Here is a 27,838-nt window from a genome sequence, read left to right as displayed (position 1 = left end):
TATACCTTTAATAAAAAATAAATTTAATATTAAAGTAGTTAACCTTAATAATAAGTAAATAATAAAGCTCCTTAAGCTAATAAATAGATATAATATCTATAAGAATAAAGGTATTATTTCTATACCTAAAGAAAAAAAGATAAGAATTAGCCTAATAGATAATTAATAAAATTAAAAAAGGATTATTAGAGCTTACTTAATAGGGATTAAAAACTAATAATTTTTAGATAAAGTCTATAGAAAGCTATATATTACTAGAAAGATATATTACTTAGATAAGCTAATATTAATTATATATCTTATATTTATTATCTAGAGGACTATAAATAATAAGAAGAAAGGCAAAATTATAATTAACTTATAATCCCTAAATAATATTATAGTTCTTAATATATATTTTTTACTAGATTAAGAGGATATTATAGTAGATATAAGGGGAAAGAAGTACTTTTTAATATTTAATAATATAGGATTTTTTTATTAATTACTTATTTATAATATATATTATAATTAAATAATAATTATATCTAACTATAGCCTAGAAGTCTTTAATATAGCCCTAATAAGATTTAAAAACTCCTTTGCCTTTAATTAGTAATTTATAGATAATATATTCTTAAAATATTATATATTTATATATATTTATATTAATAATATAATTATCTTTTTTAATACCTTTAAGAAATATCTTAAGTACTTAGAGATAATATTAAAGCTATTTAATAAAAATTAACTAAAGATTATTATTAAATAAATCCTTTATAGGGTATAATATAATAAAGCTACTTAGATATATAATTAATAATAATAATCTCTATAAGATATAAGATTAATTTAATACTTTTATTAAAATAATATACTTAATTAACCTTATTACTTTTAAAACTTATATTAAAATAGCTAGATACCTATAAAAAGGGATATTATAATATAATATATAGATATGCCTTTTCCTTAAATATAAAATATAGCTTTTATAAGATACTAAAGCTATTTTTAAATTACTAGCTAGAGTATTAAAACTAGTTAGAGGCTAAAGGCCTTAATAGTAGCCTTTATACCTATAGAAAAAGAGAGAAATGCCTTTAATAAAATATAATAGTTTTTTATTAAATAATTTATATTATAATATTATAACCCTAAGAAGCTATTATTTTTTAAAATTAATACCTATAAGAATAGATTTAGGCTTTTTATTTTTTAAATTAAAAGAGAATAAAATAAAAAAGTAATCCCTAGGAAAGATATATTAAGTAAAAAATTAAAGCCTATTAGCTTTTTTTCTTACTTAACCTTAAGGGTAGAAGCTAGATATAGATCTATAAAAGCTAAAGTTATTATATTAGCCTAGGCGATTTAAAAAATAAAAAAGCTAATATAATTTAACTAATACTTAGTTAATATTATTATAGATTATATAATAACTAAGGGCATTATTACTTATACTTTACTAAAAATAATAAACTTTAATAAAGCTAATTTTAAACTAATTAAAGCTATTAATTACTTATCTTAGTTTAACCTATAGATCTTTTATATATTAGGCATACTTAATATTATCTTAGATATACTTTTAAGATTACTAATTAAAGATTACTTAATATAAAAAGTACTTAAAAATAGCTTTAATAAATTAGACTTTATAATAGTATTAATAAAAATAAGGTTAATATATATTAAACTTACCCCTAAGTTCTATTAATAGATTATAAAAAGGTATAATAAGGATATAAAGCTAGGCCGTATATAGGACTATATTAGGGATATCTAGAGCCTAGGGCATTAAAATTAATAACTAAAGATAGTCCCTTTCTAACTATAAGAGCTCTTAGGAGATTTATTATATTATATAGGATATAAAAGGAAATAAAGGCTATATATCCTATAGCTACTTATTAAACCTATCTTTAAGCTAATCTATAATAATAAGTATTATTTTAAAATTAATTATATAATATAGAAATTAGACTCTATTTATTTTTATTAGATATTAAAAATAATCTATAGCTATATTACCTATTACCTAATATATTATAAGAATTTAATAAGTAAAAGGCTAACCTAGGGGGAGTTATAATTAATTATAATAATATTATAGCCTTTTTATATAATTACCCTTAATTTCATTATAGACTTACTAAAAGTAGCTATAGCTAAGATAATTTAGGCTATTACTAGCTATAATAAGCTTAAGTACTTAGCCCTTATTAATTATATATTTTTAAAAAAGATAATATTATTAATAAGGCATATATTATATATAGTAAAAGACTAGGTAATTATATTTATCTAAATGCTATTATTATTAGATTAAGGTATTTTAATATAAATTATTAATAACTAAGATCTAAAATTTATATCTTAGATCTAAAGAGCTATTTTTAGTTTTTTAAGAATTAATTTTCTTATATTAATAATATATTATCTATAAACTATTAAGATTTTAAAAAAAAAAACTAGATAATTAAAATAATAATTAGATACTATATAGTAATAGATCTAAATATATTATAGCTAATACTATTACTATTATTATAATATAACCTTAATAATATAGTCTTAAATATAATTAAAAGGGCATTAAATAACTTAATTTATAGCTTTTATCCTTAAGGACTTATTAACCTTATAGCTAGCTCTAAAATTAACAAAAGATTAATATATAAGTATTAAAAGTATTATATAAGATCTACTATAAGGAGATAGAATTTCTTATTAATATTTTAATATTACTTATTAAAATCTAATATAATATAAAATATAAGGAAATTAATATTAAGAAAGGCAATATTATTTATCTATAACTATATAAGAGATATTACTTACCTAAGAAGCTAAAAAAGAAATAATCTCTTATAAAAGCTAGACCTTATAAGGTTATATATAAAATTAAATAATAAGCCTTTAAGCTTAACTTCTTAGAATATTAAAAGGTTTATCTAGTTATTTTAGTTACCTATCTATAAAAACTAGCCTAAGGAAATAACTCTTATTAATATATTATTCCCCTGCTAGCTCTTATTATAATTAATAATAATAAGGTTATAAATTACTAGGAGGTAAAAAGGATTATATAATAATAAATTTAATAAAGGAATAAGAGATTATTTTAGGATTTATTAATTAAATAGATAAGCTTTATTATAAAAGATAATAACTAAATTACTAAATCTAAACTATAAAATATTATAAAAAGCCTAATTAAAGCATAAAATAAGATAAATCTAATAGACTAAGAAAATAAATTTAAGAAAAAAAAAAGAAATATACTTAAATCTTTTAATCTAAAGGGAAAATAATAAGTAAATTATATTAAATATAATATTAAGAGAGATAATATAGAACTATAAACCTTAGATATTTTTCCTTTATTTATAACCTTTTTACTTTTAATTATATTTTTTTTATATTAATTTTAATAATTAATATTACTTTATAAAAATAAAATTAAAGTAAAACTTTTACTAAAAGTAAATATATAAGATTTAGCGCTTATATAAGAAAAATAAACCCTAAATATATAATATAATAAATAAATAAACTTAGCGCTAAAAATAAGTAAAAATAAAATAAAAATAACTAATAAATATAATTAAATTTATTATAATAAAATAAATATATAAAACCTATTAGCCCTATATAAGTTTCTTTAATCTTTTACCTTATATTATATTAATAAAACCTTAATTATATTAATAAGATTAAATTTAATTAGCTATTAATAAACTTATATACCTACCGCTAAAATTAATAATATTAATAATTAGCTCTTATAAAACTAACTAGCTGCTATTAGATCTAATATAAGCTATAATAATAACTCTAATACCTAATGCTAAAATTACTTACCCCGAGGGTAAAATTAATAACCTTATAACTAATATAAGTAAAAGTAATACTAAATAAGATAAAGTTATATAAGATAATATTAATTAAAATAGCACTACTATTATAGCTAAATATAATATAATTAATTTTAGTAATATTTTTAGTAATTATAATAATAATCTTAATTAAGAGAACCTTAATATTGCTATAAATAACTCTAAGTCTAATTATAAGTTTAACCTTAAAGAAATTAAAGCCCCTTACCCTATTAAAAAGGGTAACTAATATATATTTCCTAATATGCCCTAAGGTAATATTAAAGGTATATCCTACTAATAATATTAGTAATAAATTAATAAGCTAATAAATAGCTATGCTATTAATAATAATAATAAGGAGGATAAATTTAGCTAGATAAAAAGTTATATTAACTTTAGAATTAATAAGCCTACTAAAGAATTTAATATAAAAAAGGTTTAGACTAAGTAAGATATTTTTTAATGCCTTAATATTAAATTCTAATTAAATTACTTAAACTACCAAGCAAAAAAAAAGCCTAGTTTTAACTACCTTAAGGCTAATAATACTTACTTATACTATAAATAATACCTTTATCTTAAAAACCTTACCTATAAATATTATAATAATAATAAGCCTAATAATAAAAATAAGCCTATTAGAGCTAAGTATAAAAAAACTAAGAAAAAATTTAATTTAATATATAAAACTAAGAACTATATATAAAATACTATAAAGGCCTACCTTATAAGTAAATATAGCTTTAGCTAAGGCTATAAGAAGTAATATATTAAATTCTTTCTTAATTAAGCTAACTTTATACTTATTTATTCTATTAATCCCTATAATATAGCTAATAGAATAATCTTAAAATACCTCTAAATTATATACTATTCTTAGATAGCTAAGATTAAGGGATACCTTAAAACTAAAATTAATAATAATTAGATTAAAATTAATAATAATATATCTATAATTACTATTAATATTACTACTAAGTTAATTATTATATTAAAAGAGGTTAATAAGCTAAAAATAAATATAATTAATCTTTATAATTAATTAATTAAAAAGATATATTAAATAAATAATAAGTAAAAATAAATAATAAAAAAAGTTAATAAGTTAAGTAATAAATCTACTTACTATTACTAAGAAATTAATAACTAAGTAATTTAAATTATTATATATAAAGGTATAAAAGAAGTAATTAATAATTTTAATAAGATTATTAATAGATTTAAGGCTAAGCTTTAAAAAACTATTATTACTAAAGTTAAGAAATAACTTATAGCTAAGTAATAAGTAATACTTATTTATAAGCTAAAGCTAACCTTAGTTCTAGAGAATCTAATTAATAAGTATAAAACTCTAATGCTATAATACCTAGCCGCCTATACTAATACTAAGGCTTATAGAGGTATTACTAAGGCCTTTCTTTTTAGCTAATTACCTGCTAAAACTAATAAGAAGTATACTATTAAACCTACTAAGATAACTAATAAGACTAGGGGACCTAAGGATAATAAGATTAACTAAGATAAGGATTTTTTTAATAAGAAATAAAATAAATATTAGATTAGCCTTAGAGATTAAGAAAGAAAAATAAAAGGGTTAAGAAATTAAGTATTTATAAAAAAAAAATAAAAAGAATTATAGAGTTTAAGGAATACCTAGAATATTATTATAAAATATATTATTATTAAATCTAAGAGGGAAAAATAAAAAAAAATAAAGACTTAAAGTCTACTAAGATAATAGAGCTTTTAGGGCCCCTAGTAATTATTATATAATCTAGCTATAAAGATACCTTATATTATAAGTCTAGCTCTTAAATAATTAAATCTAATAGCTATTAGATAGAATTAGTAACTTAGACTTTAGATTACCTTTATATGCCTCTTTTATAATATAACTTATATTTCTTTTAATAAGATAGCTACTAGAGTTAGTTATCTACTCTTTGCTTTTAGTAGTACTTTAATCCCTTGCTAGAGCTAAGGGATTTATAATAGCACGCGTTAGGCTTTAAACTTTATTAAGTAATACCTAGATCTTAAAATATTTTTTTTTTAGAAATATAACTATTAGAGAGCTAAATATAAAGATCTAGCTATTATCTATAACTAGTTTATGCTTATAGTAAACATAATCGCGAAGTATAGCATCTAATTAGATAATATCTATAATATTAATAAGACTAGCTTTATAATAAGTATAATTTAGAGCGAAATAGTTATCATAGGCATAGATAGGTATAGAAAGCTAAAATTAATATAGCCTAGAAACTAAGAATAGATTATAGTTATTTAGGTAATTAATATAAATAGCTAAGTAATCTTATTATTTATTATTAATATAGGCTAATATTACCTCGCTAATTAGTACTAAGATAATAACCTCCTAGGTAATTAGGCTAATATAATAACCTAAAATAGCTAGATTAATAATAAGACTAGTCTTAAGTAGCTAAAGCACTTTAATTAGTATATAGCTAAATAATTAAATAATTACTATTATCTTTTAATCCTTAATAGCTATAAAAGTTATTACTTAATTAAATTTAAGAGATATTATAAGGAAAATAAGATTATTAGGCTTTATATATTACCTTATTTATCTTATTTATTTTAGCCCCTTAATATTAAGTACTTTAATATACTTAAGAATACTTATAGTTAAGAAATAAAATATCTAATTAAATATTTTATATCTTATATTTTAAAGACTAAGTTCTTTCTAGCCTTCTATGCTATATTTTAGGCTATTATAATAAAGAAAAATATTAAGTTAGCCTTTAAAGGAGCTAAGCTTATTCCTCTTAACCTAGAAAGTATAATCTCGAAGCTTAATATATAGCTATAGACTCTAATGCCCGCTAGGGAGAAAGCTAAGCCCTTAACCCCTTAGGTTTTAAAGACTCTAAAGACTATACTTAAGGCTAGATCTTAGTTAGAATACCTTAAGAGATAAATTAAAAGATATAAAAGTAACTCGCTAGAGTTAATTCTTAAAGCTCTATAATCTCTTTCTAAGGGAATAAAGGCTATTATATATAGGGTTACCTTATTAACCGCTAAGGTTAAAGACCTTTAAGAGGTAAATAAGATACTAAGTTAGCGCTAGAGGGCAAAAAAAACTTAATTATAGAAAAGAGGGGTAATAATAGTAGAAGAAGGAAGGCAAGTAATTAACTAAATAGATATTAATGCGTAGGTAGTAGTAGAATCGTCGAGGAATAGTAGTTAAAGAAGGTTAGCGCGACCAGGGGTTTAGTATTATAATATCTATAGTAAGCCTAGTTATAATATAAGAATATATTAGGTAATAATTAAGATATCTAGGGAAAAATATAATAAGTAATTTTAATTAATTATATAATTTATTATATTTTTATTATAATTTCTATCTTAAAGGTATAAGAAAAGTATAAAATATATTTACTTGCGATGTATACTTATTATATATATTATATCTTAGAAAAGATTATAGACTTATAAATAAGGTCTTATAAGAATATACTAATTATATCTAGCATAGAAACCTTAATAAGGTCTACTTAAGAACTTAATAGCTAGATTATACCTATAATAATAATAAGGCTATAAAATATAGTTATTAGAAATAAATTAATAGCTAAGTAAATAATTATAATTATAAAGCCTATATAAATAGTAAATATAAATTTAATTATTATAGCTATATAATATTAAAAAACTAAATACCTTATTTAATATATGGCAATAAATAGATAAATATAAGAAAAAATTACCCTAAAAGGCCTTTTATCTTATAAAAAAAGCATATAAGTAATATTACCTAGAATTAAAAATATAAGTTAAGGGAAAATAATTAAATACTTTAGTAAATAATAGAGCTAAATAAAATTACTTTAACTTAATAATAGTAAATAGGCTTAAGTTATTATAAAGGTATAAATAAATACCTTACTTAGTTATTAACTTAAAAGGAACCCCTTTTAATTATAATAATAATATTATTAATAATAAAATTAATTACTTTAAAGTTTTTAATTAAAAAAAAAAACTAAGAGCTATTATTTAATATTATATTAAATATATAATATAATTCTATACTTAGGTATTTATAATTATAATAATTTACCTTATATTTTAATTAAAAAATTAGCTAAGTATTTTTTTTTAATAATATAGTATTTTTTTTTAATAATATAGTATTTTTTATAATATATAATAACTTAAGATAAAATATAAGATTTTAAGCTTTTATTAAAGATATTAGAGAAATTAAGTAAGAGTAAATATAAAATACCTTTTTACTTAAAGAGATATAATATAAATATTATAATAAATAAAAATAATAAAATTAATAAATAATTATATATATTATGTAATAATTCTATTAATTAGAAAAAAGTCTTAAGTAAATTAAAAAGATATTAGAAAAAGAATAACTTAAAAATATTTTATTATAATATTATATTTATAAAAAACTCTTTATAGAAAAACTTAAAATAAGTCTATTTAAATATATATATTATAACCTAGAGATTAATTTTATTAATAAGAAATAACCTAGCTTTAATAAACTTTATTTACTTAATAAAATATAATTATTAGTATTAAAGGAATATATTAAAGATATATTATAAAAAAGATATATTAGGGAAAGTAAATTATTTATTAAATATCTTATTATATATATTTTAAAAAAAAATAAAAAGCTTTAATTATATAATATTTTTAAAATACTTAATATTATTATAATTAAAGATTATATATTATTACCCTTTATTAATAAGTTAAAAGATTAATTTTTTAAAATAAAATATTTTATTATATTTAACCTTAAAGGAGCCTATAACTTTATCTAAATTAAAAAAAATATAAATAAAAAACTACTTTTTATACTAAGTATAAATTATTTAAGTACTATATTATGTCTTTTAGACTTATTAATATACTTATTATATTTTAATAAATAATTAATAATATACTATAAGAATATCTAAATATATTTATTATATATTATCTAAATAATATCTTTATTTTCTTTAAAATAAAAAGAAAATATATAAAATATATCTATAAGGTATTATAAATACTATAAGACGCTAAGTTATTAATAAAACCTAAGAAAAATAAGTTCTATGCCTTAAAAGTAAAATTTCTTAGATATATTATCTCTTATAATAAGATATATATAAACCCTAAGAAGGTCTTAGTAATTAAGGATTAAAAAAAATTAATAAATATTAAAGAAATATAAGCCTTTCTTAGTTTTATTAATTATTACTATATATTCTTTTAATAATTTAAGAAGATTATTATATTATTAATTAACCTTATAAAAAAAAAAATATTTATATTTAGGGATAAAATAAAAAAAGCATTTAATATAAGTAAAAAACCTATTTTAAGTAAACTAATACTTAAGATATTTAATTTACCTTAATAAATTAAACTTAATATAAATACCTTAGATTTTATATTAGGCGCTTAGATTAAATAATAAGATAATAAAGGATTTTTATACCTTATTATATTTTACTTTTATAAGTTATATAAATTAAAACTTAATTATTTTATTTATAATAAAGAATTCTTTATAATAATTAATATCTTTAAGGAATTTTAATATTATTTCTTTAAAAATAAATATTAAATTGAGGTATATATAGATTATAAAAATATTATTTATTTTATAAAAACCTAAAAACTTAGTAAATAATAATTATAATATATTAAATATCTTTTAGAATTTAATTATATTATTATTTATATTAATAAAATAAAAAATACTAAAGTAAATATTATTAGCTAATAACCTAACCTAAATGTTAAAAAAACTAAAATAAAAAAATAACTTTTATAATTTATATAAAAAAAATATTTTAAGTAATAAATAATTACTTATATTAAGTAATAAATATTATTATATTACTTAATAAATAAATAAAAAAATAAAATTAATTAATATTACCCTTAGAGAACTTAGAAGACTTATAATTAGATAAGTAGACTAAGTAAGAAGCTAATAAGAGATAATTATATATTAGAAATATATCTTTATACCTTAGAAATATATAAAAGAATTTATTAAATATTATTATTAGATTATAAAATATAATAAAAAACTTAATAATAGAGATTTCTAAGAAGTAATATATTAATACTTTACTTAGGAAAACCTTAGTATATAACCTAAAAGCTACCTTAACTATAAACTATATAATAATAATATATAGCTAGGAGATAAGGACTTACTAAAGTTATATAAATATAACTAAGTTATAGGGATATTTTATATTATTATTAAAAGTATTTATATTATAAAATAAAGTAATTTACTCTTAAAATAAATTTAAAAATATAATATATAACTTTTAAATAATAAAAAAATAAATAAGTAATAAGTCTTAGATAAATTATAATATAATTTTATATATAAAATATATAATTACTTATTATATATATACTAAGGAATTAATAAAACCTTAAAATAAATTAAGATAATATTTATATTTCTTAAAATAAAAAAGATTATCTTAATAATTATTAATTAATATAATTTTTATATAAAAACTAAGGTATAGCGCTATAAACCTTATAGAAAATAATAATTACTCTTAGTTATAAAATAACTATAAGACTTAATTATTATAGACTTTATTATAAAATTACTTTTATTAAAAAAACTAATTATTAAAAACTTTTATAATAATATTCTTATTATTATAAATAAACTTATAAAGTTTTCTTATTTTATACCCTATAAAGAATTAATAATAATTAAAGAATTTACTTACCTTTTTTATTTTTATATTATAAAAATATATAATATATTACTTAAAATTATTATAAACTAAGGACTATTATTTACTTTAAAATTCTAATAAAACCTTATAAGATACTTAAAAATTAATTATAAACTCTTTATTATATACTATAAGGAAATAAATAAATAAATAAAATATATAAATTAAATATTAAAATAATACCTTTAATACTATATTAATTATAAATAAACCAACTAGGCTAAGAAGCTATTAGCTATATAACTAGCTTATAATATAGTAATAAATAAAAATATAAAAATTATATTAGCTTATATTAATTTTAGATTTACTTTAAATACTTATTTATAAATAAAAAATATAATTATTAACCCTAAAGTAATCTTTATTAGTAATTAATTAAAAAACTTATATAAAGAAATAAAAATAAGACTTAAGTTTATTAGAAATAAGATAATAAATTATATTAATAAGAAAAAAATTAAAAAAGTAATTTTCTTAGAGGGAGATATAATTTATATTATAATATAAAATATTAAAATAAAATAATAAAATAAAAAACTTAACTATAAATATATTAGATTATATAAGATTAAATAAAAAATCTTAAAATATAACTATAAATTAAATTTATTATCTAAGATTAAGCTTTATTTAATTTTTTATATTTTATTACTTAAATTAATAAAAAATATTATTTAAGCTAAAACTAGGAATAAATTAAAAACTAAAGTTAATAAACTAAAAGAATATATTATATAAGCTATTTTTAATATAAAAGAAATTAGCGATAAGATAATATATTTTATTAAATAAAGGGACTACTTAGACTCTAAAAATATATAAGAATTATTAGAATACCTTATTAATATATAATACTATCTAAAGAATTTCTATTAATAATCTTAGGATTAAATAAAGGTAAAGTATTAAAGAAGTTATTACTTAGACTAAGAGACGCCTAGTTAATATTATTAAGGATATAATTAACCTAGAGATCGCAAATAATAATATCTTTATAAGTATCTAATATAAATATTATCTTATTACTTTACCTCTTAGAGACCTTAATAAATAGCCTCTAAATATTTATCTTTTACCTAGGCCTAAATCTTATAAATGCGTAATAAATAGCTTATAATAGCCACTAGGTAAGACTATAATATAGCTATTTCCTTATAAAGCTTTAATAAATTATTATTTATCTTACCTTTATTTATCTCTAATTTTTTTTTTATTTTATTAAGTTAATAATTATAAGATAATATTAGAAATAAAAATTAAAATAAGAAAAATATAAAAGGTTATGTTTATAAAATAATACTATATAAGTACTATTATAAGACTTTTTATTATAAATATATTTATTATAATAAGTAAAATCCACAGATATTAGGTACTTTTTGCTTAAATAAAAATAATAAATATAAGGTATATTAGCCTTTTTATTAATAAACTTAATAAATAAAGTAAGTATATTAATTTCTTTATCCTTACGGGAAGATTATTTAGAGATATAATTAGATATTATGTAATATAATAATAAAAGGTCTAAGTTAGATATACTAAAGAATAAAACTAAGAAGATAAGGGTATATAAGTCTTAAGGATAAGACCTAATAAAGGGGAGATATTATATTATAACCCTCGCGGTTATATTATATAGCTCCTATAAATCCCAAGTCTTAGAGTACTAATTAAACTAAGACTAATATAATAAGGACTAATATTATTCCTAGACTATATTAATCTTAAAATAATATTACGCCCTCTTGTAATTAGCTTTACTTAAGGAAGCCTTATAAGAGTATCTAGGTTAAAGCCAGATATTGCCAGCGGATTAGGAAATCCTTAGATAGTTATATAGGTCCTAGGCCATATAAGATCTTTCCCGCTAAAGGCTCGCTAAAGCTTTAGTAAGTTAAAGTTAAATTAATAAATTAAACCTACCTTATATCTCTAATATTACCCTAATTATATTAACTAGGCTTATACTTTTATAATTCTTTAACTTTTACCCTTATAGAAAATTAGCGCATTATTAAGATAGATAGGTTACACAAGAGTACCCCTATTAATTAATAGCTAATAGCTTAGTACTATATTAATAGAAGTAACTTAATAGAGTTATAATAAGAGAGATAAATAATAATACTACTTGCTGGCTTAATTATAAGATTAAGAATCTTAGGTTATATAGATATAAAGGACCTTAAATAATTAATCTAAGAAAATAAAGGATAATAAGAGACTCTTATTTTAAAGACTCTCTTAATATCTCCGCGTAAGTATAAAAGCTACTTATTAATATAGTTAGAAAAGATTACTTACTTACTTAGTAAAGAATAATAATAATAAAAAGGCTATACCTTGGTTATAATATTATACTAGAGAATAACCTCGCTAAGGCAATAATAAAGAAAAGTAAGCTTATTATTAATATCCTCCTTAGGCTCTTTATCCTTAGAAAGGCTAAAAAGATTATAAAGGTAAAAATAATAATACTATTAATAAGATAAATAAAAATAATAATAAGTAATTTTAAATTACCTATTATAATAAAACTAAATATTAATATAACTTATTAAATAATTAGTACTTATTTCCTATAAGGACTATAAGAAGCTATTATAATATAATTATAAGCTCTTAGCTAAGTATATTAATATAATTAAAATTAATAATTAGATTAAGACTATTAAAATAGGTAACTAACTAAGGCCTAGCATTATAGCTAAATAGTAGATTAAATAATCTATAACTAAGCTTAGTTATACTCTTTAAATAAAATAAAAAATATATATTATTAGCTTAATAATTAACTCTTTTTTTTAAGAAAAATATTTTATATTTATATAAAAATAATATATTAATCTAGAACTATAAAAATAATAAATAAGAGACTAGCTTATAGTTATTATATAAGAGAAAAAAGAGACTTCCCTTTAGTATTTTATATAATAATATACCCTCTGCGATATATTATTAATAAAGTAAAAAGAAAATAAGAGTATAGCTTATTATTATTTTTATTACTTTACCCCTAGGGTTAAAAAAGAGCTTAAGTAAATCAAATAGCCCCTAGAGAAGGCTAGGGATATTACTAATAAGGTAGAATATATTTAGAACTAGTCCTAAGCTAATAATAAAGCTAAGTAGAAGTATAAGCTAGATATTTCTAAGCCTTTAGTGAAAAGATATTATTTCCCTTATTAAGGAGGATATAAGAGAACCTATAAAGAAAGCTCTTTATTAGGGCTACTCTTAAGAATAGGCTTAGAATACTATTAAGAAACCTAAAGCTACTTAAATATACCTATAATAATAATATATTATATATAAATTAATAAGTAGCTAATAATAATTAGATATTATAATTATAATTAACTAAGTTATAAAGCCTTAAACTATTTATTAAAAAAGTATAATAATATAAACCAAACCCCTCTAAGGAGGAATAGCCCCTTAGTAAAGGTTAACTATATCTAAGCTAAGGAGCTAAATAACTTAAAAAACTAAAGTAAATAGAGGAGAAACCTAATCCTCTATTTATAACTCTTATTAAATAAGTACCTATAGGGAAGATAACCTAGGTAAGAGGATTAGCTCTCTAAGGGCTTATTAAAAAAAAACTTAATATATTTCTTAATATAAGATCTAAGATTAACCTAATTAATATAGATCTTATTAGGAGGCTTAGACTTAAGCCTATAATAAATTATATTACCTTAGGGCTAGAATTATTTAAAGGAGATAAAATAAACTTAAGAAATACCTATTAGTTTATCTTTTTCTTTCTTAATAATAATAAAAAGCTATAAAAGGTATAATAAATATTTATAGGTTCTAATATTAGCTCTAAGAAATATAATATAATCTTATTTTATTACTCTATAGGCTAAAAAGGTATTATTATTAATTATACTATTAACTTATAATATTATTAAGAGATTTCTCTTATAGACCTAGAGTCTCTTCTCTAAGATATTATTAAAAACTAAGAGGCTATTTATATATTATATATAATAATTACCCTTATGCCTTAGGAGAAAAGCATAGCTATACTTAGCGAATTATTAGATATAGAGACTAAGGATATTAAGGGGCTTTTATTAAAACTTAAAGGCTTAAAAGGGTTTTTTAATAAAGAAATAGCTAAGGAGATACTACTCTTATTAAAAATAACCTATAGGATTAAGCTTATTTAAAAAAGTAAGCTACCTTATAGGCTATTATACCCTATAAATAAGGCCTAGTATATTACCTTTTAGGAATACCTTATAGAGAACCTAATAAATAGATATATTAAATACTTAGTAAATAAAATAAGTACCTTAATACTATTTATACCTAAAAAAAATAAAAAAATATACTTATATATAGATTATTATAGGTTAAATAAGATTATAATTAAGAACTAATATTTTTTTTTTCTTATTAGAGATCTCTTAGATTAGTTTATTAAAGTAAAATAAATTTCTAAGATTAATATTTATAATATATATTATTAAATAAAGGTTATAAAAGAAAATTATTAAAAAATAGCCTTTTATATAAAATATAAGTACTTTTAATATATAGTTATACTATTTAGGCTTATTAATGCCCTTATTATATTCTAAGTATATATTTATTAATTACTTATTAATATACTAAATATATATTATATATTTTATATAAATAATATCCTAGTTTATTAATAAATAAAAAAGAAATATACTAAGTACCTTAGAGAGGTTTTATAATAGCTCGCCAAAGTATAACTATATAATAAACTATCTAAGTATAACTTTTATTAATAAAGTATTAAGTTTCTTAGGTATATTATTACTTAAGAAAGAATAAAAATAGACTTTATTTAAGTTAAGTTAATATCTAAGTAAGAGGCCCTAATTAGCTTTAAAGATATATAAGTCTTTTTAAGCTTTTATAACTTTTATTAAAAATTTAATATATATTACTTAGTAATTATAAGTCTAATTATATTTTTATTAAAAGGAAATAAAAATAAAAAAAAAAATAATAAGTTTACTTAGATAGCTAATATAAAATAAGCCTTTTAATAGCTTAAATAAGCCTTTTATTCTATAATAATTCTCTATTATTAAGACTTATTACTCTTAACTAAGGTAAAAATAAATACCTTAGTAAAGGCTATCTCTAATATCTTAACCTAATTAATTAATACCTAATAGTAATTAATTACTTATTAGTTATAAAAACTATAAGACTAAGAGTAATAATAGGCTATAAGATAATAAGAGCTATTAGTAATTATTAAGAGCTTAGAATATTAGTCTTATTACTTATAAGGGCTCTTTAAAAAGTTCTTAATCTTAATAAATTATTAAGTACTTATAGGTATTATTAAGGTATTAGCTAAGGACCTATAAGGTAGACTTACCTACTAGGTCTATTAACTATCTGCCTTTAACTTTAATATTAAATATAGGCTAAGAATAAAAAACCCTATAAATAATCTTTTAAGGAGACCTAATTATATAAAAGGAGAGATCTCTTATAAAGATATCTTATCTATATTAGCTAAGAAGCTAGAGCTTATATATAAGTTATTAAAACCTACTTAGTAATATATTACTATGCTTAAAGGTAAAGCTAGTATTTTAGCTATATATATCTATATAGTATAGGCTATAATAAGAGGTCTCTCTCCCTCCTATAAGTATAAACTAAAAAGCAATACTTATTATATTATATCTATTATTATAACCTAATATTAATAGGTAAGAATAAAGGGAATAAATACTCTATAGATTACTAAGTAAGTAGAGGACTCTTAGTGAGCCTCTAGGGACTTAACTATAGCTAGGGTTATTATTCTAGAGTAATATATTCTATGCCTAGTTATAAAAGAGCTTATAAAGGGCAAAATAATATTTCTCTCTTAGCCTTCTAAGAAATTTAAGGTATTAATTAAAGAACTATAGAGCTAAGACTAATAATATTAAGAATTTAAGGTAAAGGCTTAAAGAGTTATTAATAAATATAAGGGATATATAATAAACTCCTAAGATTTATTATATTATAAAGAAAGATTAATTATCTTAGATTAAGGCGCTATAAAAATAGAAATCCTTTATTAATACTATAATAATCTAAGAGTAGGCTATATAGGATTATAAAAGATACTTAATCTTATCTTAAGAAAGTTTTATTAATAAGGTATTATAAAAAATATCTAAAAATATATTAAGAGCTACTTAATTTACTAAGGCATTAAAGTTTTTAGATATAGGCCTTATAAGAAACTCTAGTCCTTATTACTATTATTATACTTATTTTAAGAAATTAATCTTAATTTTATTATTAAGCTATTATTAAGTACTTAAAGTAATAATAATAACTATAATATAATTCTTATTATTATTTATAAAATAACTAAGTTTATATTATTTATTTTAACTAAGAAGAAACTTAGGGCTACTAAGCTTATAGCTCTTTTATATAAGTATATTAAAAGCTATTTTAATATACTAAAAGGGATTATTAGTAATTAAGATAAATTAATTATTAGTAAGTTTTAAATAAACCTTATAAAAGAGTAAGTAATCTATTATTAATTATTAATTATATATTACCCTTAGATAAATAGTTAAATAAAGTATATATATTAAATACTTAAGAAATATCTAAGAGTATATATAAGAAAATCGCCTAAAAGGTAAGTAATATAATTCTTAGATATTACCTTTACCTATAATAATAATAAATACTTAATTATTAAGGTCTCTCTAATAAAGGCATTATTTAATTATTACCTATAATATATAAAATATATGTTAATAAAAAGGGAGATAAATATATAAGGTATTACTAAATGCTTAATAATACTTAGCTATATATAGGCCTAGGTATATAAATACTAAAAGAGAGCTTTAAAGTCATAGGCGAAATACTATAACTCTAGGTATAAGCTATAGACTTACTATTAGGGATAGATTATTAGAATATTAATAAAGAACTAGAGATTTAAATACCCTAAGCTAGCCCTATAATTTATAAGAGCTAAGGTTTTTAATAAATATAAAAAATAAGCCTATACCTTAGAGCTACTAGAGAAATACTAATATATATATAATATATTTTATATATTACTTATTAAGCTATAAAGTAATTATAAAAAAATTAATAATACTATATAAGATTAATTAAAGCTTAAAGATAAGCCTAATTAGTAAGAAGTAAAAGAAGTAATCTTATATAAAGAGGTAAAAAATAAAACCTTTTACCTTATTAAATAAAAGAATTAACTAATAAAATATAATATATAAGAACTTAAGAAATACTTATAAAATATATAAATAATAATAAAAAAATACCTTAAGACTATAAAAAGGAATTATAAGAAATAAGATAAAATATAACTAAGCTTATATTAAAAGCTTAATAATAAATACTTTATTATTCTAGGTATAAAAAAATAAAAACTTAAATATAAAACTTAAGTAAAACTAGGCTATATTAGGCTATTAAATAAGAAAACTAAAAACCCCTTATTAAAGTATTATAAGAGAGATATAAAAGATTAATATATAGGCTAAAGCCTAGATAAATAAAATAATAAAAAATAAGAAAAAATAATAACTAAAACCTTAGTAATTAAATAGAGAAGTTTTATTATAATTTAAGAGTTATTATAAGTAGAATAATAGCTATTAGTCCTAGCTAGCTTAGCCGCCTTAGTCTTCTTAGCCTTATAATACTTATTTTAAGTAATATTTAATAAATTATTATTATTAATATTATTATTATTATTATTATTACTAAAGGGATAAATATATTTATAATTACTAAGGGTTAATAAAGGATTAATAAGGCCTTAGAGATAAAGGCGCTAATTAATAAAAGAAATAAAATAAATAGGACTAGGGTTATTATTAGAGAAGGCCTAATTAGCGCAGTTATATAAGGCATTAAGAATACTAATAATCTTATAAGTATTACTCTTAACCTTAATATTAGATCTTAGTATATTCTTATAATCCTTAAGGTAATTAATTGCCTTAAGTAATAGCTAAGTAAGAGTATTATTATAGATATAAAAAGGAATAATAATAGTAATATAATTAATTATCTTAAGTAGAGTTATCTTAACTCTAGCCTATATATAAAAGGTTAATTAATACCTAGGTGAAATAAAGGAAAGGAAATATATATTTTAAAGGTAAAAAAGAAATAATATCTCTTAGTTAGATATAAGCTCCTATATCTAGATATAAGATATCTAAAAAGGTATCTTAGTACCCTATAGAGTAAGCTTATAAAGATAATTAATAAGCTTTTATTAAGTATATATTATATCCTTAATAGTATAATTAATATATTAGATCTAAGTATAAGTATAAGAAATAGGATTATTAAGAACCTTATTAATAAGGGTATAAATATTATTCTAGGAATCCTAGGTAATACCTTAGAGCTTATAAGAAATCTATAAAGTATAAATAATAACTTAGAAGAGAAAAAAAAAAAAAATAACTTATAAAGTTATATTTCTTTTTATTATAAGTATAAAAAAAATAATAATTTAGCGAGTTATTAGTAATATAAGGGATTTAAGGATTTTTATTAATATACTCTAAGTAGTATATATAAAGAACCTTATTAATATTTATTTTCTAAAAATAAATATTAGGATTATACTTAAACTTAGAGAGTATAAAGGTATAGGTAAAGAAAAGAGATATTACTAAAAGCTATATAATAATAAAATAACTAGGAGATAATTAAAAAAAAAGAAATTAAAAAATCTTATATAATATAAGGGAAAAAAGATCTAAAAATAATTATAAAAATAATAATAATATTATTATAATAAGTATAAAAATTATAATATAAAAAGAAAAAAAAATAAAAAAAGAAAAATTATTATAAATAAAAAAAACTCTAATTATAATAATAATAATTATATTTAAGCTACTAATATTAAATAGCTAATAGCGCAAAGTAATTATTAACTTAATAATAATTAATTAATTATAAAAATAAATAATATAATTTATAATAAAGATTATAAATATTATAATAAAAAACATAAAAGAAATAATAAATAATTAATAAGACCTTATAAAAAAGCATTAAAGCCTAAGATTATTAAAAGATAGCTAAATTTAGATATTATTTAGTATTAAATAAAGGAAGGAATTAATTAGCTAGATAAGCTTATAGGATTAAGCTCCCTAGAGAGGGGGTAATTATAAGAGTATCTAGGTTAAAGCTAGATATCACCGGCGGATTAGGAAATCCTCGGATAGTCACATAGGTCCTAGGCCACGTAAGATCTTTCCCGCCGAAGGCTCACTAAAGCTTCAGCAAGTTAAAGTCAAATTAACAGATTAAACCTACCTTATATCTCTAATATCACCCTGATCGTGCCAACTAGGCCCATACCTTTATAAGCCTAAGTATATAAAATATACTTATTATACTTTTTTATATAAAAGCTATCTTAGCTATTAATATAACTTAGTTATACTTAATACCTTTGAGTATATTACTAGATGTAATTATTTCTTTATTACTTAGACTATGCCTAGTACCCTCTGCTAATATAAACCTAGCACAGCTAGTTTATCCCTTAGGAAACGCACAATTATTATACTATAAATATTATGTTTTATTATTAAAAATATATACTTAACTTCTCTTTTATAGATGAAATTAATATATTTAATTAAAATATTTTTTATTACTAAAACTTCTAAATATAATAAAGCTTTTAAAATATAATAGATTTGCTATAGTTATTTATTAGCATCTTTTTCTTATATATATAAAACCTATTAAATTCGCCTCCAAATCCGCCAGCCAGCCGAGATAAACTAAAATTTAAGCTTGCTGGAGACGCTCAAACTTAGCCTAGACGCTCCTGAATATGAACATGGCCGGGTCAAAGTGAGCGTATGTGCACCTATGGAGCAAATCGAGCAGAATGCCAGTGAAGCTCTCCACGACGTCATTTCAAAGTGCCATGTTTCTCTACGATATCTCGAGCTCAAGGGCTCGGGCGCCATGCCCTAGCCCTCTCAACCAGCCTCCCTTGACATGTCTGCATTCGAGTCTCTACACTTTAGGTTCGGGTCTGTCAACCCACTACTCAAGGGTTGGATGCAGTATATGCCGCACCTACGGCACCTGAGGATGATGTATTCGCGCCTTCTTAGAGGCGTCCCTTCCTGGGAACGGAGTTACCCTTTAGATGCCATTCGAGACCATCCAAGTGTGCCTGGACTGAAGTGAGTTATTCTGGAATGGTGCGTCGGTATGAAGATGCGGAAAAGCCAAGTGATGGTGGCACATATGAACAGATGGGCGTGAATGATCTCGGGGATCTGGACAGAGCGCTTGAGAAGAATTTTTACCATGCGGTTCCGTACTCGAGGAACTGAGTCTTGAGATATTACATGGATGATAAAATGGAGGAAGATGATGAAGGCGAGGGCGAAGAATATAATAATGAAACTGATGAGTGAGAGAACAGTAGCTATGACGATAAGAAGGAAGAGGAAGAGGATGAAGGTAGCAAGGAGGAAGATGACGATGAGAACAGCAAAGGCGATGTGAAGAAGGAAATGGTATCCAATATCGATAAGGGCTTTTACTCTGATAGATAGACCAGTGACTTTGCTAGGAACTCTCTTGTCGTTAAGATAGACAACTGTCGGACAAATTGTCTGCCATAATGTTTATGCGCATCGTGATGTCTTCCAAGATCACTGCAGGGCAAATACCCATCACTCTCTCATATTGTGCGTATCACCCAAAAAAGAATAAGCCTAGAATGGTTTCTTGCCCTTCATATGGCGAATCCCTATTGATATGGGATTAGTCTTTGCTTCTTGGCCCACACCCAACTCAGTACTACTCTGTTGGTCGTCAACCCCCGCGTGCATGGGTTCCATGCTACGTTCGCCAATAATCAACATGGCATCTATCCAGGATGGAGCGGCACCGGCAGAATGCATAATGCCGACAACATTACCCCGCCCGAAGATCGCGTTGCTTCAACTGTTTTTTCTTGGGCATCTGTCGAGTCATTTCCTTCACGAATCAAGCCATCATCTCTTATCTACCTACTGAATATCATCCGAAATGTGTCAGGATACTCAAGCCGTCATTGAGCCAGACACTCACGACGACGGCGATTCGGCACTCACCCCGGACGCTCTTTCATCTACGGCGTCGCTCACCGCTTCTATTCTGGAGTACCGAACCATCCACGGCCGCACTTTTCACAGTCAACGAGGTCCAGGAAATGCCGAGTACTGGGCACCCAACGATGATCAGCACAACACCAGCATGGACATCCAGCATCATGTCTGGACCCTGCTCCTTGACGGGAAGCTCCATCTTGCGCCGCTGCCTGACCAAGTTGGCAAAGTTCTCGACGTTGGGACTGGAACTGGCATCTGGGCCATTGACTTTGCCGATGAACATCCAGAGGCGGTTGTGGTCGGCGTAGACTTGTCACCCACTCAGCCAGACTGGGTCCCGCCCAACTGCAGGTTCGAGATTGATGATGTATCTCTCCGCTGGACGTGGCCGGAAAATGAGTTTGACTTTGTGTATCTTCGAACCATGTTTGGCAGCTTCAAGGACTGGCAGCATGTCTTTAATGAAGCCTACCGAGTCTGCAAACCCGGTGGATACATCGAAGATTTCGAAGCGAGCTCTGACCTGATATCTGACGATGGGACTGTCACCCGTGACAATGGCACCGCTTTTGGGCAATGGGGAAGGCTGTTCCATGAGGCCGGCTGGAAGACGGGCCGTAGTATGGCTATCTTTGAAGAAGACACGCAGATCAAGTGTATGAAGGAAGCAGGATTTGTGGACATCGTGGTTAAAGATATCAAGTGTCCATTGGGCCAATGGCCAAAAGACCCACGACAAAAGGAAATTGGGTCTTATGACCAAGCTGCTGTTGAAGAAGGCCTAGAGGGTAGGTCGAGTTCTAATCACTTACGTTTTACTGAGCTCAGTGATGATTGGCTTTTGTCCAGGCTATGTCGTTTATATGTTTACCGATATCCTGGGCTGGTCCATGGACGAGGTTCAGGTATACCTGTCCAGGGTTCGGAAGGAGTTAAGGGATAAGAGACATCATACATATTTTTGGACTCGAACTGTATATGGCAGGAAGCCCGCTTTAGGAGAGGCTTCAGGGCAGTGAGGATTACAAAGGTTGCAACTCAAGTCTAACGCAACTCGAGCTGGGTTTGACGGATAAGCGACTTAAGGGTGACAACAAAAAGTCACTGAGGCCAACTGAGAAAGAAGGTCAAGGACGTGGGCAACGCTGGTTCATCAAGAGTTCCTGGTTCCTCACTCAAACTCCACTGATGGACGATACAAGGCACATCGGACCGAAGACGAAATTTGTTGTTTGTGTTAGAGTCTTCTGCTGAGGCAGCAGAAACACTAAAAAAAGGCGACTATGGTAACATCTGGAATTATTACTATGATGTGTTGATCTTGTGTTTTTTTGATATTGTTGAAGCCCGACCCGGCCCTTGATGGGATAACTGAGCCAGACGACAGACCGGGATGTTGCGACTTTTGAGCGTCAACTACCACTTTACAAGGCGCTGTTAGTAGCTCAAATGTACGTAGGTGTTTCTCTATAGTGTCTATGACTTATTCTCTAGAACTTTCCTCTAATACCCCATAAGCATCAATCCTTAATAAGAACTGGCTCTGGATCTTCTCCGGTAGAAAACTCGCCGTGATGGAATTCCGAGCCAACCCCCGCATCGCCTCGAGATCTAGGGAGAACACATCGCTAGCTAGGACGTACTCATCTAGACACGTAGAGCCAAACATGGCTGGGTCATCCGAATTGAGCACACAGAGCATACCCTTCTCCAGGTACTTCGGCAGAGGATGAGCCTCAACCGACGGGCAACAGCCAGTCAAGATATTGGAGGTGATATTGATCTCCACTGGAATATGCTGCTTAGAGAGCAAGCGCATGAGACTCTCATCATGCTGTGCAACCAAGCAATGACCGATTCTCTCTACTCCCATCTTCAGTGCAGCGCGGATCTGCGATGGTCCCCGTTCAGGGCCGGTGGCCTCTCCCACATGAGCCGTGAGCCGCAAGCCCGCCTTCTTGGCGTCAGCGTAGACTTGCTCAAACCATTCAACAGGTCCACCGACTTCATCACCACCTAGGCCGATTCCAACGATAGCTGGAAAGCGCTCCTTGAGCTTGGCTGCAAGTCCAAAGACTTGGCCAGCCTCTTGAACACTCCAGGCCCGATTTGCGTCTGCAATCCAGAAAATAGACGGACCTCCAACGTCGCGGAAAACTTCAGCCCTCGCAAGCTCGATTGCAGCCATCACATCTTCTATGTCAAGGTGAGGCTTCCGATGCAGGATGTTCCCCCATGAAATGTAGACCTCGGCGTGGACAACGCCCTGATCATGCAAGTTCCGCATCATCTCTTTGACGATCAGGGCATAGTCCTCTGGTGTCTGAAGACGGTCGAGAACCAGCCGGAATGTATGTAGAAAGTGCACGAAGTCCCTGTAGGCGTATAGCTCGCGGGCTTGCTGCAGAGTGAGCGGTGTCGAGTCATGGCGTGCTGATAATGTGACTAGGGTCTCGGGCGTAACGGTGCCTTCGAGGTGGAGGTGAAGCTCGGCTTTGGGCAAGCCTTGCAGCCAGGATCGCTTGGAGATAGTCATGGTGATGTCCTATAGGACATTTGCTGGCGTTGGATAAAGGACTGTTGTGTTGGTAACAGGTTTTTCAGTGGGCGAAGTCATGAGTAGTCGCGCGATCCATCACGGGAATTGCGCCATTTATCGATAATACAATGACTCATGTTTCAGGGCTTATCTTCTATCATACTTCCCCACTGGTCTTTACTAGTGTACCCGCTTAGCTGCACGATACAAGAGTCTCTGAGTGAGCTCCATCTTGACCTGTGTGCGGCTGGCTGCTAACCAACAATGCTAAGTATAAGAAAGTTTCAAAGCTATCAGGCATTATCATTAAACAAGACCGAGAAGAACCCTGTTTCAAAGAATTCCTAATGAAGCAGTCATAGGATTGATCAAGTCGGGGGACAATCCTGGTGCTCTTCCAGCAGCTTGACAAGTGCTTCGTGCCATTTTTCCTAGGCTAGCGAAAGAGGCAACCAACCACACTTTCCTTTCAAGTCCGGTGCTGCCCCCTTTCAAAGAAGCATCTTAACAAGGGGGAAGGGTTAGGCTCTACAGCTCGTAACAGCGGCGTCCATAGCTCATAGGTAGACAGCATAGCAAAAAATCTGCCAGTGCCATCCGGCTTTGTAGATTACACGGGAAAAGACGAAACGTCGCTATCCTAGTCCGCAACGCCAACGTCGAGGGCAATATTTATGGACTATTGAGACCTAGAGGCGTCTCGACACGGCAAAGACCGTAATATACACTGCAACGGTTCTACTTGCCGGGGCCGTTTCGTTTTGGGCCCTTCTCCCCCTGAATCCCACTCTTCTTTTGTCTGCTCGACGCCACTGCTGTTCAACATGGCCGCCACCCTCTACATAAACGCGAATAACAAGACTTGATCGAGCTTTTGGCCGCTCACAGGGAGGAGTTGTCGGCCTGCGAGCAAAACAGTCAGAACGATCTTGCCAGCTGAGAGTAGTTTTAACGACCCCGAGATGCTTGTGCTAAGCGAACATGACGTGAATCCCCCTGCTTGCTCTGGCCGTTTACCAGTGAACAAGAACTCAAGGGCCAGGCAAGGAGCGGCGGACTCGAGGTTAGCAGCTCCTTGGTCAGGATAATGACGTGGGTATGACAATCAGGACGGAGTGGTGATCTTTGGGCGGTACAGGCGGTCGGAACAAAGTTGATGGGAGCGCTTCATCAGTGTGAATGAAATGACCGATGATAGTAGTACGGAGCCCAAATGTGGCTGTTAGAACGGTGTCCAATTTTGTGTGGAGGGTGTTCGTTTTGCTTGCAGCTCAGCCTGCCAGCGGCGGTTTTGAGTGAGCCTCCCCGAGATGTTACGCGGGTTGCTGTACATGGTGACAGGCCGTGTATGGCCCAAGAGGTAAGATTGACTCTTTTCCAGATGCTTGAGGGCTACCCAAGTGGTGGTTCCCTTGACGATATCCGCACTTGCATCAAGGTGGTCGTACTGGCACTTAGAAGCATGACTCCAGGGGCATGCACATGTCTGTTGGCTATTCGCCAGTCCTTGATCATTATCATCCAGTCATAAAATCATAGAGATACGTCTAGGTGCTATTCTCAACCTTCTCGTCCGTCGCCAATACCCCGGCGCGAAATGCAGGCCAGTAGGTTCGCTCAATCCACTGCTGCAAATACTGCACAGAGATGACAAGCTTACAAATGTCAAGAACCGTCTTGGTGTCGCCAATTGAGATGGAGTGGTACATGATCGCCTTGTTGTTCCTCATAATGGTCGCCACAAACAGCCAGTCATGCCCTTGAATGATGATACCTGGCAAAAAGTCGATGGAAACCCGCTTGCTTCTTCCCCAGTCCAAGCTTCGCCATTGAGCAGAGTGCCAAGTACCCAGCTGCAACACCGCAGTGTCCCAGTTCTCACCATGCCGTTTTGTCGCGATAGACATGGCGACTGGGTGCCCAGGTCTCTGGCAGCAGAGGTTCTCAATCATGTCTTGCTCGTCAGTATCGTCACCGGGGCGGACGATGATGCAAAAGTCAACTATTTTCGAGGGGGTATTCTTGGGTTTGAATGCATGTATGATCTGGGCTGAAGTGCTGATGTGTGTCAGCGATTGATTGGGTTAGTCATGGGGGGTCGGGGCTGGTTTACCAATATCTGTAGTCTATGAGAGGCTTTTGGCTTTGTCGGCGGAAGACCCATGCAAGAAGAGGCACGTGAGCTTCGAGGTTCCAGGAAGATTCACCTTCCCGCTCATCCGAACATTGGGCTACTCGTTCGAGGGTATCTTAGACGAAGGAGGGAGGAGGATACTTCCATCCTTTTTGGGCTGCATCATTCGTACTATAAAATGAAGAGTCCGGCATATCGGTTTCGGCGAGCTGTTTTTACATGGTCAGAATCGAAGTTTGAAATCACTAGAAACATTCTGCTCACTTGGCCCCGCAAGGTGTCTGGGAACAGCTGTTCTCCATGACCGATCCTCGTGAATCCTCGATAGATGGCCTTGAGGTAAAGTAGCTGCTGATCTTGTTGGAGAGAAACGCTCACGGGTTTAAAGCCAGTCTTCTGCAACTCGGCGTTCCGGGCCTGCTTGGATGGTAAAGATTGGCCTGATACAGAACAACGCTGAGATGCTGACGAGTGATGCGATATAGACGATGAGGCGCGAGACAGGTTGGAAGACACATCAGGTTCTTCAACATAGAATTTACCTCGAAACAGCCGGCCGCCAAGTTGACTCGCTCGAGGTGTCAAGTCGAGAGGGTTGCCAGCAATGCCATCTGAAGGCTCGTGCTGGTTGGCCATGTCACTCTCCTCGTCGCGACGTCGCTTCTTTGACAATGATGATGCTGGTGAATCCATATTGTGCACGTATCGATCGTTACGAGCAAGGCCCAAGGTATGCGCCTCCGACTCGGTCGGAGTTGGTAGGCATCCAACGAAGACTACTGAGCTGGAAATGAGAGAAGAGTTGCACAGGCCGGCTGTGTGTTTTTAATTTTGGAGTTTTACATTTTCGTCGAACTAGATCCGCGAAGTCCGTAAATAATGCAATAGACAGTTAAGATTTAATGAACATTAACAGCCTTGAGAAGTAATAGAATCGGCCTATGGAGTAACTCAGTACCGCATCGCTGAGTCCACTGAATGTCCGTATCATCAGGGATGGATTTTTGCCAACATTCATAACCACAAGTTCGGCTGTCTTGTTGCGGTTCTAGTGCAAGCCATTCTTCAAACATTTCAACGAGGTCACAGTCTTGAAGCTGGAAAGGTATCCCGAATGTGTATCTACGCATAGACTTTGCCCGATATATGAACTTGAATTTTGCAGGCTCAAGTGGATGAGTGGGGAAGAAGATATCCTACTGCTAGAGGCCGCCATTCGGGACCCCTTATTTCCTTTCTCGGGGGAGCTTCTCGAAGGACTAGGGCCATATTTGAGATTCTTGAGCTGAAATGTGGTTCAAACATGTTTCATGGGAGAGGCAATGACGCAGTATCAACAATTTAGGCTCCATCTAATAAGTATGCCC

At 26.9% G+C, this 27,838-nt stretch overlaps 3 protein-coding genes across 3 annotated transcripts; 1 reads left to right on the top strand and 2 right to left on the bottom strand.

Annotated features, from left to right (window-relative positions):
* Window positions 1-21,736: 21,736 nt before the first annotated feature.
* On the top strand, window positions 21,737-22,817 carry NCS54_00885900 (Hypothetical protein; the record flags this gene model as incomplete). Its single annotated transcript, XM_053154227.1, has 2 exons — window positions 21,737-22,586; window positions 22,648-22,817. 2 exons carry the CDS (start codon window positions 21,737-21,739, stop codon window positions 22,815-22,817), a joined length of 1,020 nt encoding a protein of 339 aa, XP_053010202.1.
* Window positions 22,818-23,281: 464 nt separating this feature from the next.
* On the bottom strand, window positions 23,282-24,334 carry NCS54_00885800 (A-deaminase domain-containing protein; the record flags this gene model as incomplete). The annotated part of the gene is made up of 1 exon (XM_053154226.1): window positions 23,282-24,334. The coding sequence occupies one exon, from the start codon at window positions 24,332-24,334 to the stop codon at window positions 23,282-23,284; it is 1,053 nt and encodes a 350-aa protein (XP_053010201.1).
* Window positions 24,335-25,884: 1,550 nt separating this feature from the next.
* NCS54_00885700 (Hypothetical protein) lies at window positions 25,885-27,164 on the bottom strand (the record flags this gene model as incomplete). The annotated part of the gene is made up of 4 exons (XM_053154225.1): window positions 25,885-26,395; window positions 26,451-26,586; window positions 26,644-26,680; window positions 26,736-27,164. The coding sequence occupies 4 exons, from the start codon at window positions 27,162-27,164 to the stop codon at window positions 25,885-25,887; spliced, it is 1,113 nt and encodes a 370-aa protein (XP_053010200.1).
* Window positions 27,165-27,838: the final 674 nt, after the last annotated feature.

Source organism: Fusarium falciforme, chromosome 7, assembly GCF_026873545.1.
Source record: "Fusarium falciforme chromosome 7, complete sequence".
Taxonomy (NCBI): domain Eukaryota; kingdom Fungi; phylum Ascomycota; class Sordariomycetes; order Hypocreales; family Nectriaceae; genus Fusarium; species Fusarium falciforme.
Note: the sequence above shows the minus strand (reverse complement) of the source record. Positions and strands in the feature narration are given on the sequence as shown.